The sequence below is a fragment of the Maniola jurtina genome, chromosome Z, assembly GCF_905333055.1.
Source record: "Maniola jurtina chromosome Z, ilManJurt1.1, whole genome shotgun sequence".
Classification (NCBI taxonomy): domain Eukaryota; kingdom Metazoa; phylum Arthropoda; class Insecta; order Lepidoptera; family Nymphalidae; genus Maniola; species Maniola jurtina.
The window spans coordinates 11137343-11155411 of NC_060058.1; the positions used below are offsets into that span (position 1 = coordinate 11137343).

The 18069-nt window shown below is 39.2% G+C and overlaps 1 protein-coding gene across 1 annotated transcript in view; it reads right to left on the reverse strand.

The window, feature by feature from the left end:
* LOC123880436 (homeobox protein araucan-like) overlaps positions 1 to 18069 on the reverse strand; it is a 119450-nt gene that overhangs the window by 66522 nt on the left and 34859 nt on the right. Inside the window, exon 2 of the mRNA XM_045928562.1 lies at positions 11650 to 12015. Coding sequence (XP_045784518.1) covers positions 11650 to 12015 — 366 coding nt within the window. The remainder of the gene's footprint in view (positions 1 to 11649; positions 12016 to 18069) is intronic.

Sequence of the window (18069 nt, forward strand, 5' to 3'; positions counted from 1 at the left end):
ATTTATAAGAGCGGAGGGCGCTCGCCGCCGCGGGACGTCGGGGAATCGGCGAAACGCGGGAAACGGGGAAAAGCGGGGAAAATCCGGAAGATTTATTGGCGGCCGAGAGTCGGCTGACCGCGGCTGTTTGCCCACTCATTAAAGTCGGCAAGTAAACGTTTAACGCGAAGATGGGTATATTTGCGGTGCAATTAACGCCGTCGAGGTGAGACGGGGTATACACCGCCCATCATGCTGTTTACTATTTGACAGATTGCTCGGAACGGGTACGTCCAAATGACGTCATACTCGTTAATATCTTCGTTCATTATTGGTTTATTTTATTTCACACATTGAATTACCTATAGGCTATATGGGTTTATTAACATAGTCAACCTATTGTAGTCCCACAGCTGGGCAAAAGTTTGCTCACTGATAAAAAGAGAGAGAGATATATCAAAATACCTATTGTAAGTAAATAGTAAATAATTCATTGCGTCACATACCAGTATTTCATAGAAGCTCGCATACTAAGCGCGTGTTTTGACATCTGATAAAAAGGCACTGATTTGACTAGTTGTCAAACACCGGATTAAAACAATAATAACCCTAGATTGGAAATCCAGTTCTCATCGAATCATTTGCGGAAGGACTTGGGAACTTATCGCATTATTATTCCATGAAAACTCCTGCCATTGTATGAAAGGGGTTACGACCTCAACAATGAGGAATACGATTCAGAGAGGAGCTAGGGTGCGGTGGGGAAAAGGGGAATGTTTGGGTGACGCGAGGCGTTGCGAGCTGACAGATTTGTTTGTAGAACCATGTATTCGAGGATAACGCTGAAACGCTATGTGCGGTAGATAACGCCACAGAAGTGTTCCAGCTATCTGTGTAAACACGCGGGGTGTCAATCATGCGAGGCGGTGCCTTATAGCTGTTATCGGTTGTCATATAATCTAACGCATTTATGTCAAATCGCCGATGTAGAGATAAGCCCACCCACGTACCAATCCCTGTTGCATCATGACCAGCAATGGCGGCTGGTACTCTATGCGTGGTTGGTAGGTACCTACTCTTCTAAACAACGTGCATTTTTCCCCTTTGTGATAGTTTCAAATGTCTTTTTACCCGACTACGGGCAAAGCCAAAAGGAAGTGTTGTTATTTTAGCAGTTTGTATATGCAGGTATGTATGTATGTAGGTTTGTATTTATGTATGTTCCAACGTGGTGAATTTCTTACAGTGCGTACTAGGTAGGTACTTATGTCTAAAAGTCTACTTTACAGGAGGTGAGTGTAATATTTTATAATAAAATTCCACAATCAATTTTAGACTTGTCTTTACACAAGTTTAAAAAATCTATTAAAAGTATGCTCTTGAAAAAAGCTTATTATACAATCGAAGATTATATAAATGACAAAAAAGCTTGGATTTGACTCGCTCCAGCAATACACGGCGCTGCAATTGCTTGTATACAGTATGGCATATTATTGTAAATTGTAATTTGAAAAGAGCAACCGCCGAGTTTCTTGCTGGTTCTTCTCGGTAGGAACGGCATTCCGAACCAGTGGTAGATTATTTTGACGATTCAAAAGCACTTGTAAAAGTTTAATTGAATAAAAATAATTTGATTTGATTTGATTTGGTAAAATAGTAATCTTCCATCTTAGACTGCTTACCACCAGGTGAGATTGCAGTCAATGGTAACTTGTATCTGAATAAAAAAAGAGTAATGAAACTGTATAAAAATTCGTTAGCAATCCTTGAGGTACATAATATTTTTGTGATGTAGAGTATTTTTGTGAAAAAAAAAACGTAATGATTCTGATTGGTCGAATGAAAGCGGGTGAAATATCTTCATAGAATGGTTAGACTGTTAAAACCAGCCAAAAATGACTTTCGCGCTTTTAAAACTTTACTGACGATATGTACCTACCTTGGGTGTAAACCTATTGAAACATGTATAGGGTTAACAGGTAAAACCGGACGGATCGGCTAGTTAAATAATTTACTTCAAGTAGAAGTAAACCATTTATACCTAAAAGGGCTAATTACAGGGTCGTACGGAACCCACCACCGGCGAACCCATTTCACCCATAAAAGGACCATACCATAATAAAAACCATAATATTGATGGCTTAAGCATGCATACAAAATTATTGAAGCATGTAATATGAAAATTAAATTATGCATGCACGCTTCAAAGGGTTCGCTGGACGGAATCCTAAAAACCAGCCAAGTGTGAGTTGGGCCTCGCTCTTTTAGGGCTCCGTACATAATTATAAATAATAGATTTTTTTCTGAGCTCGCTACAAACCGTGAATGTAAACCCACAAAAATTGTTTGTTTTGGTCACTTATCACAAACTGCTGTGAATCGTTGCTTTCATTATTTCTTGTTTAAATACAGCTCTACATAATGTTTCAAGTTTATCATTTTACACTATTAACATAATGAAAACTAACATAATCTAACATAATAACATAATGATTATGATTTTTACACATTTTTAATAATTATTTTGCACATCGAAATCAACTAAAAAAATCGTTAAAATTTAATCATATGATTCAGAAATGACAGACATGGTTGAATCCGGTGTCACTATCCTCACCATCGCTGACCTCAATTACGAATCGGCCTATGGTATCTTCAATGAAACCATCATTTTGCCAATAATTTTCTTCTTAAATTATTATAACGTGATCATCGAAGCCACGCCAATCTGCCTCAGTGACCCGAGTGAGTGCCAGCTCAGCAACTTCTTTTAGCCTTTTTAGGGACAAATCGGAAGTAACATTGTGATGCGTTACTATTCTTTTTACCTTTGCCCAAGCCAAATTTATAACACCCCGACAAGTGAAGGTTACAGTTTTGCCCCTTTTTCATGTACATATGATAGCCAAAAACCCCCCCACCTCATAAATAAATTAAGTGAATTCCTAAATAAATATTCTATTTTGGGTCAACGTTCGACAGACAGACATACAGGCAGCAGAGTGACATTAATATGGCTCTGTTTTACCATTAGCGCACGGAACCCTAAAAAGGAGCAGGTGTTCTCGAGTTTCGCATTCAATTTGAACGATTCGCTATTATATGTAGCCTTTATAGTGATGTTGTTCCGAATAAATAATAAGCCATACTTGATAATATTATAAATGTGAAAGTGTGTCTGTCTGCCTTTTTAACCGACTTCGAAAAAAGGAGGAGGTTCTCAATTCGTCGGAATCTTTTTTTTTTAGCTTATCACGGCCGATTTGTGGTGGTACAGAGAGAGATTACATCCCGGGGACGGACAGTGAACATAGACTAGGTACTTTTTATTCAAGAAAATCTAAGAGTTCCCGCGGATTTTAAAAAACCTAAAAACACGTGGACGTAGTCGTGGGCATCATCTAGTAGGTCTATACTTACAATTGCTTGCTTTATAAATTCTAGGAGTCACGTTAAAAGAACGAAGCCGCGTCGCGTTTTGTTTGCCCAAGCCTTAAAGTAACTCGCGGACCTACCGAGGCAAGGTCGTGAGGTTAATTAATTGGCGACTGAGAACCGAATAGATCCTTCTGCCAGATATTTCTGGGGGATATACTCTAGGGTTGTCCGAGTGTGTTGTAACTCTGTAACCAATTATTGTACCATGATATTCCAGGTTCTATTCCCTATTGAAAACTTATTAAGGTTGCACTAGTGAAGAAAAACTAAACGTTTTCGAGATTCCATTATTAAAAATAAGTTACCTGTAGGTCTTTTATCATATCAAGTAGTAATGAAAAACAGAGCTTTCTGATAGTATTGTAAGTCTTCTATGATTATCTATTTTTATGAGCATTAACAATTTTACTTGATACACCACATATACCGATACAAAGATGACGGCAACGAAGCAGCTGTAGGTAATATCTGAGCGTTACTTCCATCTGCAAAAATATCTAAGTAACTCTTAACAAACGGTTAGAGAAGTTTTACTTTAAAAAATAACTTGAAAGGACATAACTTCACCAAAGCAATGTAATTAAACTGTAATGTAACATTAATGTTACAAAAACGCGTGATGAGTTTGATATCACAATAATCTCACCATATCCCTGATATTTCATATAAGGAGCAAATTTAATCATCTATTATTGAAAAGGACAGGGAGAACGCTTTACATAAAACTACTAGACGTACCATCCTACTCTTACGTTGTGGCCGCGAGGAGAGTGTCGCTTCTTTACGTAGTAATAAATAATAAGTATTCTTTGATCTCACGCTCTTATAACAATAATTCTTATAAGTATTCGGATTTCCGTAGTAGCGACATATTGCACTGCTGTTGTCGCGTTCTATTTGGCCAAGCCTTTATCCCGTACTAATTAGCTCAGGACGACGGCATTTCCGAAAATAAATATTGTACCTACGCCATCGAAATGTTTACGATGCATTCGATTAACGGGGTCCCGGGTGATTTTAGTGCTTGAATGATTTGTAGTTATGTGTCCTTCATCATGATCATCCCATCGCCGACTCAGTATCTACACTTCTGAGCATGGGTCCACCACGAGCGTCTATGCCATTCCTGGATAAATAAACTAGTAAAAGAGAAGAGAAGAGAAGAGAGATTCTCAAAATGAGAATAGTTTAGGCGATATAAGTACTTAGTGCCCATGAAGTCAGAGTTCAGAAACACTACGCACTCCTTTGAGTGCTTATGGAGAAATCTCAGGCATGCAGGTTTCCTCGCGATTTTTTTCTTCGCCATCCGCCGGTAAAGCAAGTCATATTTAATTGCTTGAAACGCACAACTCCGAAACGTTCTCTTCTAAGGCTCTCAAATTGTGATATTCTAACTTTATGTCACCTGCATTCACATGAATAAATTATTTATTTATTTATGTCAGTGGTAGGTACGTGCCCGGAATCGAATGTCAGACCTCCCGAATAGACTAGATTAATAAATTAGTAAATAAAATATATTATATATAGATATATGGCGATTTCTTAACAAAATGAGGTAAAAATGGAAACACTGTCATAGCTAGGCACCGAATAAAAACACCTTTGCCCCATCACAACAATTTTAAAACCCAATTGAAAAGTCCAAAAGAAAGTTCACTTCATTATCGTCCAAATTAAACAGTCCGATAAGAAAGAATCGTCCCCGACTGTAAACGTACAAAACGCCAATCCAACATCACTAATCTTGACTCAAAGGGGGATAACTTTAGAAAAGAAATTCAATTAGAGGGGCGTGCGAGAGAGACGCGGCTGTTCCAGGCCCTCGTAAAGTCACGGGTGGGAAAGAGATAACGGGAATAAATAAAAGTGAAGCGAGTAAGGCGAATTGAGAGGGCTATTAAGGTGTTAATGAGCCCTTATTAAGCCGTCTTCTGTTTGTGGGTGGTCGGTTTTCGGTTCGTTAATCCGTTTAACTTGACCCGTTTCTTTCGGGTTAGATAAGTTTTGCATAGTTGTTGCTTAGAGGTGCTTACGGTGAAGAAACATACCGCGAGGAAATCTGCATTCCTGAGTGTTCTCCATAATGTTCTCAGAGGTGTGTGAAGCCTACCAATCCGCACTTGTCCAGTGTGGCGAGCTATAGCCTAAGCCCTAACCGCTTCCCTGTGATTTATTAATTTATTAATGACTAGCTGATGCCCGCGACATCATCCGTGTAGATTTATTTTTTCAAAATCCCACGGGAACTCTTTGATTTTCCGGGATAAAAGTAGCCTACGTCACTCTCCAAGTTTTTAAATATAGCCATGTAAAAAATCACGTTGATCCGCTGCTCCGTTGCGTGATTGGAGGACAAACCACCAAACAAACATACTTTCTCATTCACAATATGAGTAGTAATTCTCATTCTGAGAGATCTGTGCTCTGTAGTGGGCCGGCGATTGGTTGACCATGATGATATTGATAGATGCCATAAGTATCATTGGTTTGGCTAAACTCACATCGACAAAATGTTCACGTTTTTGTGATTACTTACAGTCAGAAAAATATTACATCGAAATAACACTGCATTTCTCGCGTAGGTACAAACATACAATGTTAATTAATTATTTCTTTATAGTCAGCAAAAAAATCAACCACGGTTTGTTTCTCGTGTAAATTGTAATAAATCCATACTTAATGTGTACCTGCGTGATGTTCACATGGAACTGTACTAATAACATACAATATTATACGATATTTTATATATGTAGGTAGTAATAAGAACATGTTATGTCGGCTAGTCATATAATATATTAAATCACTATGCTTCATAATTTTATTTTACTAGGCCGTATTTTCTAGAACGTTTTTTGTAAAATTAACATTTTATTAACTGACTAGCTTGTGGTCGCAACTTCGCCCGCGTGAACTACACAAACCCCTATTTTACCCCCTTTGGGGTTGAATTTTTAAAAATCCTTTCGTAGCGCATCTCTACGTCAAGCGTTGAACCTGTGTTCATTTCAAACGTTTTCAAACCTGATAATGATAAATATCCCATACTAAACTGTCACAACTTCAATTTCGGCATCAAAACTTGTTTTTTTTTTTTTTGTGGAAGCCCGGTAAACATCCATCAGAATCTTCTGAATACACTAATTGAGCCCTGCCTACCGCCCCGGCCAATGAAACAGACGTAGGTATCTACTGAAATGGCTCGCATCCAAATCAAACTTCGCCTGAAGAAATTGCCAGTCCTATTGGTCACCCGGAGACCAATCTTCCTTTACGTAAGAGGCACCTATGTAGGTCTACATCCCGAATTTTAGAGTTTCTCTTAGTTACTACTGGCTGATGCCCACAACTTCGTTCGCGTGGATATAGGTTTTTTATAACACCCGTAGGAACTCTTTAATTTTCCGGGATAAAAGTAATCTTCTCTAAAATCTCCATTCTAAATTTCAGCCCAATCAGTCCAGTAGTTTTTGCGTGAAAGAGTAACAAACATACACACAGACACACAGACTTTTAACTTAATATACCTACCTACTTTCAGAGCCGTGATAGCCTAGTGGTTAAGAGCCTTTGACGATTCGAAAGTAGGTAGGTAGGTACCTACATACCTACTTATTGAATAAAAATATTTCGAATTTCTTTTTTGTTTTTTTTTTTTTTTTTTTGATGGGTTGGTTAGACGTTGATGATACTTTCAGCGACAATTTAGATTTCAGCTATCCGAAACAAAGTTGTAATTTGTAAACCTCAATTTAGTCTGCATGAACGATTTCTAATTTACACTGTCTAGTAAAGCGTGCACGGTAATTTTACACCTAATGACTCCACACGTTGAATCGCAAAAAAGCGACAGCGTTTTATTGATTATCAAAAGCGGACAATAGACAGAAGATGGCGTTGAGTATTGTTGCCGCTCACGCCGACAGACGGCGCCACCGGGAACGCTCGTGTACTAAAATGGCAGTTGAATATTTTCGCCAACAATGGCTCCACAAGTTTGCCAACAGAAACTGCACCTTAGAACATTACAATGAGAGTAGATTTTTGAGTGCCGCGCGGTAAAGCCAACCTCGGTATATTTGTGGCGAAGCATCGTCATTGTTCGCTAAATTGTCGCTTGCACGGAACCGGCCGGGCCCGTCGTGTCGTGAGTCGGTAGGTAGGTAGGCGACGAGCGCCGCACACAACGACTATATACATACATTTAAACACCTGTTATTAAATGAACAGGGTCACAGTACGTAGGTACCGCCGCATACCTACGGAGCTCGTTAAACACAATGACAGATAGAGATCTCTCCGCCGCTCGGTGATTTGGGATGCGTCCACAATTACCGGCCGCTAGTTATCACATGATATTATAATTACCAAGTTGAACAAACTTACGTGTTTTTTAACTTTTCGTTATCCGCAGCCAGCGATATAAGAGTCATCCATAGATGCGGCGGCGCTTCATAGTAACACGTTCCAACGGACATCAGTGTCCGTATTCCTGTCAACCGTAATCTGCTTTCGACGCAGTCTATTTGTAAAAATTAACCGATTCGCCGCGAGACAAAGGCTTGGCTCATTTTTTGCGCAACGGATCAGCCTGGCTGTCCAGAGTGGAAATGCAGCCAGTATTCCATGTGGACATGATTTGTACAGTAATTAGATAAGGCTAGACTTTGAATCGCCGAAGACTTCACTCTCACCATCTGCATGACTGGTATAACCATCTTCGACCTGTTATGCCAGATCTTTTTCTACGCACAAGCAAATTGTGGAGCCTTTGGCAGTGCTCGCACTGGATTTCAACAGGGGTCAAGAGGCGGATCAAACTCATTGGCGGTTTCTCTGCTGCTGCGAACGTTCATGGGTGATGGTAACCAAATAATCAATTCACAACTGCCGCTGTGCTCGCTATTTGTAAAAAAAAGTCAATCATAAATAATAGTAATCATAGCGATATTAAGTCTTCTGTAGGCGTTCAGGAGGGGGATCCTTTAGGTCCGGCCCTGTTCAGCTTAGGGATCCATAACCATATTTCAAATTTAACATACGGTATCTTGATGATGGAACCATTGGGGGCAACGTGGATGACGTTCTAAGAGATCTTAACCAAATTAAGCAACAGTTTGGCAAAATTGGTTTAGAACTAAATTTTTCGATACGCGAATTGTTTTTCACAAAAAAACTGTCGCAAGATAGAATACGATTGGCCTCTGAATTATTCAATGAAATTAACCCTAGCATTAAGATACTCGATAAACATTCACTTTGCCTTCTTGGTACTCCTCTTTATAATGAATCCATACAACCACTTTTGGATCAAAAAATCAGAACATTTTCGGCTAATACCGACAAATTGAGCACTCTAAATTGTCACATTGCATTTTCGATCCTAAAATATTGCCTTTAATTTATTTACTTATTAATTTTTTACCTAAATTAATTTATATCCTTCGCGCGAGCTCAATTTGGAAATTTCCTGGACTACTCAATAATATGGATGCCACCCTTAAAAGTACACTAGAACAAATTCTAAATTTAACTTTTGATGAGCACTCCTGGCACCAAGCTACTTTACCGGTCAAGTACGGTGGCATCGGCGTGAGGAAAATTTCCAGTGTAGCTCTTCCAGCTTTTCTGTTCTCTGTGCATAGTATAAGAGAGCTTAGCTCTCAAATTCTCAAATCAAATTCAATATCATTGACCTATGCCACAGAGGCCCTATAGAGTTGGAAGGTCAGATGTGCCAATGTCGATATTCCGAAGGAACGTTCTACACAAAAACTTTGGGATTTGCCATTGGTTCAGCTGACACATTCAAAGCTGCAAAATCTTACAAGTGAAAGAGATCAAGCCAGGCTCTTAGCATTATCGGAAAACGAATCTAGGTATTGGCTTCATGTCTTGCCATCCAAAATCTCGGCACCCTTTTAGATAATGAAAGTTTTCGTGTGGCTCTAGGTCTCAGATTGGGAACACCGCTGTGCCATCAGCACAGATGTCCGTGTGGAAAAGAGGTTGATAAATTTGGAATCCACGGACTCTCTTGCCAAAGGAGTGCTGGTAGGCTATTTAGGCATGGCTCTCTTAACGACACGATCAAAAGGGCTCTTGCCACCATAGACGTTCCTGCGCTCATTGAGCCGGCAGGCATTAGTCGGGATGATGGCAAGAGACCTGATGGATTGACGCTGGTTCCCTGGGAACGGGGACGGGCGCTAATGTGGGACGCAACGTGCGTTGACACAACATTTTTGTTCCGTTTGCCGTGGAGACCCTGGGGCCATGGAGTCTTAGTGCAAAAAAAATTTGCGAGACATTTCACCGCGTTTAATAGCCTCATCGGGTGACAGAAGGACTGGCTCATTTTTTGCGCAACGGATCAGCCAACGCGAAAATGCAGCCAGTATTCTTGGCACCATTCCACGCGGGCATGATTTGTATAGTAATTAGATAAGGCTACCTTTATGTTTTATTGTAATATAACTCACAAAAAAAAACACGTATGAATAATTTATATTTCTATAAACATAAAGGAATTCGCATGCGCTACTTAATAAGAACCTAATGATTGATGTTTTCATTCCATCATAAATCCAAATTCTGAAAACTTCCGGCACGAGATTAAGCCGCCTTCCTCTTAACACTTGACAAAAACCGGATCATCTTTACGTTCGATAGGCTTTTCGAGGCTTAGCGGATTTCACATGTGCCCCGTGTCACGGGAATCACATAAAAGCGAATGGCGCTGAATTGCTCCACAATAGACTGCCAATTCCAGATTCTTTTTTGTCGAATAAAAATAAAGTCGGGTCGGGTGTGACGCTCGCGGACTCCGCGATCCCTCAAGGATTAAGTTTCGCAGCCTCTCAAACGTCTGCCCCTTTTCAGCCGAGGTGCTAAACCTCTGAATTCTCTGACATAAAGAGTCGCTTCCGAAAAAATTGCGGACGGGCTTCGTTTCGACAAACGCAGCCGTCCGAAGCCGGTCAGAGCCACGTAATCGGTATAATAATGGCGGTCGCTTTTCGAATTTATTTTCGAGTTTAAATATTAATGTTTCGTGACAGGGCGTCGGCGCGCCTGCGAGGTGTCGGCGGTTTTCTGGCCCAGCGCCCACGGACCGGTCGCGCCTCGCACGCACTCAAACGAGTCTCGCCGAGAGCGATAAACCTTGCCCGGTTCGCCGAGTATGGCCAAACGGCAAACCTATTCGTACCAATTTGCAACCCCTGTTTGTTCTACTTTTGGCACAAGAGCGCTTCGCTCTCAGAAGTCAGGAGAATGTATGGTCTCGATCGACGTGGACTGTTTACCTGAGTCACGATCACTTTCTGCTGGGACACCAGAAACAAACTACCACACTAGGCAAAGGATTACTTAGACCGATTCCAGGAACATGTTAGATATTATTAACCAGCTCTACAAAATATGCTGTTCCAGCTCTAGATACTATAGAGTTGAAACTGCACGAACACGTAGGTACCGCTAGGATATGGAAGCCTTCCACTTTAAATATAGTTATGATATTACAGCCTAAGATGAGTGCGCTTGCTCAAAAAATGCCTATTCACTATTAACTACTTATTAAAAGTTGCGAATAATGCAGTTATCTAATTTGTTGTTCCTAGTCGTAGAATTACAAGGGCAGTAAGTACAGATGTACTATTTCACGAAGACCATTTGGCTATGATTGTGCGAGTGCACACATACACATTGTTATGTGTGCGTGGCACTCTGATGCGTTTACGCTTATTGATACACTCACTACTACCAAGGCTGAGCGGTCTTTGTGAAATAGAACGACTATGCTAAGGATTTCACTTCAAAGGGGCATAGTTATTGGACTGTGAATTAGATTTAGAAATTAATCATAAGTAGAAGTTTAAGCTAGTAGTATATAAGTAGTAAGCTAGTAGTAAATCCCTTTCATATTATGATACCCCACTTGGTATTGTTATCTTACTTTGAAAATCGAAATATATTTTAATTTTTTTTTTAAATGATGTAACCACAAATTCGCGGTTTTCAGATTTATTCCTGTACCTACTTGTGCTATAAGATCTATCTACCTGCCAAATTTCATGATTCTAGGTTAACGGGAAGTACCCCATAGGTTTTCTTGATAGACACGACGGACGGACGGACGGACAGACAGACAGACAAGAAAGTGATCCTATAAGGGTTCCGTTTTTCCTTTTGAGGTACGGAACCCTAAAAAAGAGGCATAGTTCTTACCAAAGGCGAGTAGAAGGCCGAGCTGTCGACGCCGATGCTGGGGTAGGGGTTCTGGTCGGACGAGGGGTACGGCGAGCCGTAGACGCCCACCGCGGCGCTGGACAGGCGCGGGTAGGACGACAACGCCAGGCGCGCGTCGTACTGGCACGAGCACACCGTCTGCCCCGACACCGGGTCGGTGAGCACGGGGCGCGGCGTGTCGCAGCACGGCGCGGCTGGCGTGCTGGCGTGCGAGCCCGCGCCCGGCGACAGCGCGCCGCCCGCCGCGCCCGAGCCGCCCGGCGACAGCGGCGGCGCCGAGCTGGAGCCGCCGTCGGGCGACGTGGCCGCGCCACCGGCACCCGTGCCGCCGCTGCCCACCAGCAACTGCAACACAACCGACACGCTCATTACTCTTTGCTCGAGACGGGTCTGCCCGCCAAATTCTAATTTAATTTGGTTTTTCGCAATTGGTAAATTAATACGACAAAGTAGGCTTATTGCATTCTAATTCCGATAATGGCAGTATCATCTCCACAGGATTACATATAAATCTTTACTTGAAAGTGTTTAGTTTAAGAAATTAGTCAAAATAATGAGTTAGACATGAGTTACTCACAAATTAGTCGATACTATAGCTAATTTCTTAAACTGGACCCTTTCAAGTAAAGATTTTTATTCCAAACCTTACGGCGTATGAGGTATGAGCAGTCAGTTAAGAAGGTGAGTATGTGATAAGTTACTATTTCAGAAGCGCACTAAAAGTGCTCCTTAAAAATGTCTCCCAGATACTTTTAAATATAATGTATCAAAGCAAAGGCGTACGATAATATAATAAACATAAATGTCATCGTTCCGGCCAAATTATCATAATATTTGTCAACGGACATCTTTTGATGGCGGCTAGGAAGAGATTTTAAAAAAGCAAAGACTGACGAGAAACTTCCCATTCGGCCGTGACTTGAGAACAGGGTTGCCATGCTTTTAGAAAAACCTATTTTTTTACTGTGCTTATGATATTCAGGGCCCGTTCCCGAAGGGTGCCAACGAGACTTTATTACTAAACATCCGCTGTCCATCCGTCCGTCCGTCTGTCTGTCAGCGGGCTGTATCTCGTAAACCGTACCTAATTGGTAGGAGTTGAAATTTTCACAGAATGTGTATTACAATTGCCGCTATATCAACAAATGATAAAAATGTCAAAATATCTGTCTGACTTATTCTAGAGCACTATAGGTACTCTAGAATATATATATATTATATATATATAATAAGTCTCTAAGATGTACTTAACCTACCTAACTAGCTAAGTTACCTAACTTACCTCAATTTTCCTAATTTAGGGGTCAGGATTTTCAGGTATTGTGGTGTACTTACTGAGTTTCATTAATGAAGATTTTCTAATTTCTAATTGTTATTGGAGTATGTTAAGGAAACCCATACCTACAGGTTGTTACTGTAGTATAATTTGGGAAATTCCTTAAAATCTGGTTGTTGTACGTAGGTGTTGTAAGTAGGTATACTACAAAACTTCCCTACGTCAATCAGTGGAAAATATGAAATATAAAAGCTGGAAATTATAATCATGATCCTAATGTATTTTACTTACCTACTATTATTTTTAAAAAGCACATGCATTTTTGTACAGTCGGGTAAGAAACATCAACAAGTCTTACGTTCAACCGCAACTTGGTAATAAGATTATAACTGTTCGCAGAAAACGGGTAACATTTATAGTAGAGCCGTTTTTAATTGGACAGTTTTGACATTTCACTTTAATAATACTAAACTTGGTAGTGATGGAAACAATACAATTGAACATATTTTATACACACTTGCCTTCCTAATAAAATATTCGTTACACATTTCATTTCAAGTCTAAAAATTATTACCTATCACTTTAGATATACTTCTAAGAAACCGATGCACTTTCTGTCAATAGATACTTGCTAGGATTCCGTACCCGAAGGATGCCAAATTATTAATAAGGCTCCGCTGTCCGTCTGTCCGTCTATTGGCGGGCTGTATCTCGTGAACTTTAATAGGAAGAGAAGAGAAATACTAAACATTTCAAAATTACCGCCATGAAAATTAAAAAGTGTTATTTCTTGTACGACGGTGCGGGACCATTCCTATGCGACTCCGGTTCACACTTGACCGGTTTTTAAGTGATCCATTATTATTATACTTGCCCTACAATAAGCCAAGTTTATTGCGTCTTACTTTTTTAAATCATAAAGTGCGGGTGGCAGCCCTAGCGGCGAACAATATTTATAGAATCGCTTTGAGAAAACATTAAACACTTTATAAAAGTAAATAATCGGCCGTAAACACCGGTATTCATTTCATCGACTTCATTGGCTGTGTATCAAGAAATCATAAATCTATAATAACGCGGCCTAGCTAGCGTTCAGTTTGGAAATGAAGGTATGGTACAAGACAAACAAACCGCCGGCGCCGGTTAAAGTAATCCAGACCACAACCTAGACCGACACAGTCCATTTGACTAGGTGTATATTTTATCGTAGATTTTACCTTTTTATTTAATATTTGTTAAATTTGTTAAAGTTCAAAAGACCCTGAAAAATTACAATCTTAAAAAATGATAATTTGTTTTGAAAATATTGTACATATAAAATATATTATTGTTGTTTTGCTTATTTCAAAGCCACGTCCTGCCTCGTAGCTTTAATTTAAGTTTACATAATTAAAAAAAAATATTATCACCATTACCGATTATATCTAACTCTATCAAATTCAAACATTGACAATCAAATAGTGAAGGTATTTTGAATTTGAGTTTAATTCCATTTTAAATTTGTGCACCAATATTTTAGCAGTAAGATCAAGTAGCTACATGGTTTAATGACGCGAAAATGAAAAAAATATATATATCGAACTCTGGAATAAATTAAAAATAAAATTTGAAAGGCGACGTGGTTTCAAACTAAAATAATAGTAGTACAGAGCGACGCTTAACAAATAGAAATATTGCAATATAACAGTTTGAAAAACTATAACTGCTGAGTTTCAGCTGATTCTTCGCAGTCGTTTCTTTTCCGAGTCGGTGTAAGCACCTAAAATGTGGGGTTGAGCGTGCAGGCAGCCTTGAGCGTGACTTGACAATTGAAATGCGCAGTCGACCGCGGTGTATGGCCGTTTCCCAACTGAGTGATCGTTAAACTGTGACAATAATAATAAAAGTTTGGAAAATGTTTGGAAGCACGCGGCTGCGCGTCGAATTTATTTGACAAATTTATCACCACCAGTTCCTTTTCAAAGATCAAAGTTTAATTGGCCGGCCATTTTTATTTTACTATCGTAACAATGATTGTATTATATTCTTAAATTGTATTTATATTCACGTTTCTATTCAGTATCCCACGTAGGCCAAGAGCTGATGAACGATTTATTTAATAAAGTAGGCATCTCTTTGATTCTTTCGACGATCTTATTTCGATGTTGCTAAGTTTTATAGACAATGCCGATTTACTTTTTTGGCATAAATGTATCTCACATAATAATATAAGAGCTATGCATTGAGACTGAAGTTTCTCTACATCACCAAATCAGAATCAAAAATACCCGTAAGAGAAACAGAGTAGGTACCTAATAAGTTACATAGCTAAGCGTGTTGCGAAACTGCCAAGGGTCTAAAATTGCAACCTCGGACCGAAAAATGCAGAGTTGGAATACTTCCCATTAAGTTTACAGACGATATCAGACGCAAGACAGTGGCCTATGAAAGTCCCTAAAAGAGCCCGGCAATGGACGATTTTCCACTATTATCGTACCTACCCTACCACCTACTTCAAAATGATAATGTATAGGTAGGTACCTACTTATTATCATTTATGTTGCAGCTACATTAAGGTTAACGCCAATGCCCAACAACGCAATAATTATCGAGATAATCAACGCGTTAAACTGAGTGATTGCACTTAAACGGTTAACGTCTAATGCCAATTGAATTGGGGTTAAAATTGTCTAACGCCAAACGGCATTGTGAATGCCGTTGTACGTTGATCGTGGCTATACGTTTAACGCGAAACGCCGTTGAACATCGCGTTGTAATGTGGCCGGGACATTAGAAGTAGTAGCAGTAGGTATTACACCTTTGCGAAATGAATTAAAAATGAGTGTTGAAAAGCAGCGTAAGTAGATAGGTACCTACCTAATTATAAGTCGTAGTTTTTCGCCCCATAACTTTCAACTTATCTTGATATGGCGCGCGTGATGACATAAAAATAACAACATAAGAATGTATAAAGTACTAATATTGTACCTACTAATGTCTAACAACTTCGTTCGAATATAATCAAACTACATGATGCCCGCAATTTAGTCCGCGTGGATTACGTTTTTAAAAATCCCGTGGGAACTCTTTGATTTTCTGGGATATAAAGTTGCCTATGCCAATTTCCGGGACGCAAGCTATCTCTGAACCTTTCATATAAATCGGTTAAACGGATGGACCTTTAAGAATCCCGTGGGAACTTTTTGATTTCCGGGATAAAAAGTAGCCTATGCCCGTCCCGTAATGTACACTCTGTGCTTACCAAATTTCATTAAAATCGGTTAATTTGTTTGGCCGTGAAAAGCCGTGAAAAGACGGACAGACTGACAAACAAACAGACACACTTTCGTATTTATAATATTAGTATGGATGCAAAGTGAAATCCCAAAAAATAAAACGGACCATCCTATACGCCGACCAATTTACTATGTCCTATTTGACAGATTGGATTAGTGTCGTCCGAATAGCATCATACCGATTGCCGATTCGATTTATCGATGCAAATGTAGATTAATTTGCAATCGCTTTCCGATTCGATGAATCAATTTACTGTAGACTGTAGAGAATGCAAGTTGCAACATAGTAATAGGTATCTTACTTGAAAAACGCTAATTACTATAGTAATAAAGCTGAGTGGTAATAAAGGTACCTAATAGTCTAGTAATTCATGACATCGGTCTCTTAGTCGGGGGTCTTGTGTTTAATTTCCGAAAAAAAAACATATTAAGCAATTAAGTAATAAGTACCTATCACATATTTTAACAGTGAAGGAGAACAATCGTGAGGAAACTTTCATGCTGGGAGTTCTCTATAATGTTACCTATTCTTATATCTCTTGACAATTTCGTGAACTTTTTCTAACGTTTTCCAGTTTAAAACTTGATGGACATGCAAACGTCAAATAGAAAACAATTTAATGGAACGTGTATAATAAATTCATGGGAAGTATTAAAATAGATAAAAGAAACGTCAATAAACGACTTGCCGGGTTTCGCGGGTCATGCAACACCTGTCTATATATTTTAGTCTACACCTTTATACAGGCTGCATGTGAAAAAATTATACATGCGATTTCCACAATAACGACCTCAACCGTAAAGAGTATAATGCTTTGAATAGTTTTACAGCGTTGCCCTGTGTATCGGTTTGACGTGTAAAGTTACGTGTACAGTAAATCGTAACGTTGTTCAAAAGATTTTAGGTTTTATTGAAGTGGAATAGAGAAGATTTTTGTGTGGATTGTTTTAGTGTGTTGCATACTGTAGCTAGGGCATTGTAGTTTCACGCAATGTATGGTTGCGTGTAATCCTATTAATCGAATGCACACTTTTTGTAACGTTATTGACGTAAAGAGTTCGGTTTCATTTTAACCCTTCGGTTTTTTCTGGTAGGTTTATGCTTGACTGCTATCTTGATGGAACTCAATGGTACATAGTAGAAACCAATTGGCCTTAACTACATGTCTCAAGTGTAACAAAACGTCGAGGCGTCACCTACACTAGCAGGCGACAAATGTTAGATACCTAAATTTGATGCTAGGTAGGCTATGAAACGACTAGGTCTCTTCAATTACATCTCATTCCATTATCTTAGCCCGAGCCTAATATTTGATAGATGTCGATTTAGGATCAAAACCGTAAGTTTTCTCACTCTAGTTCACACTGCCTAAACAATGATAATATAGGTATTCTAAGTTACATGATACTAAACTACTAAGTATACCTAATCTATTTGCCCTTAAATGACTTAAAAGGTAGGTAAAGAAGTAAGTCCCTATCTATTCCTGAAATGTGCAAGAGGTGCTTATACACGGCCCATAAATGACCATGATACCTCGGACTGTCTATGAAATCATGACACAAGTGAAAAACCTAACTCCAGAAGGTCTTAAGCGCATGTAAAACGTTTCTCCGAGGTTTCTGGGATTTGTTTACCTTTCAAGCAAACTACCTAAAGTAAACTACAGTATAAAATTTGCTACGCTTATAGTTTCATCAATGTTTTATTCATAAAAATTATGGAGGTTCCTACCTACTTATTTAATTTTTTGCTTTTTTAACAATTAGGTAAGTAGTTACTCAAGTATATTATGATTGTAATGAAAAAAATTATTCATTTATTTATAAAAAGTGTTTAAAAAACCG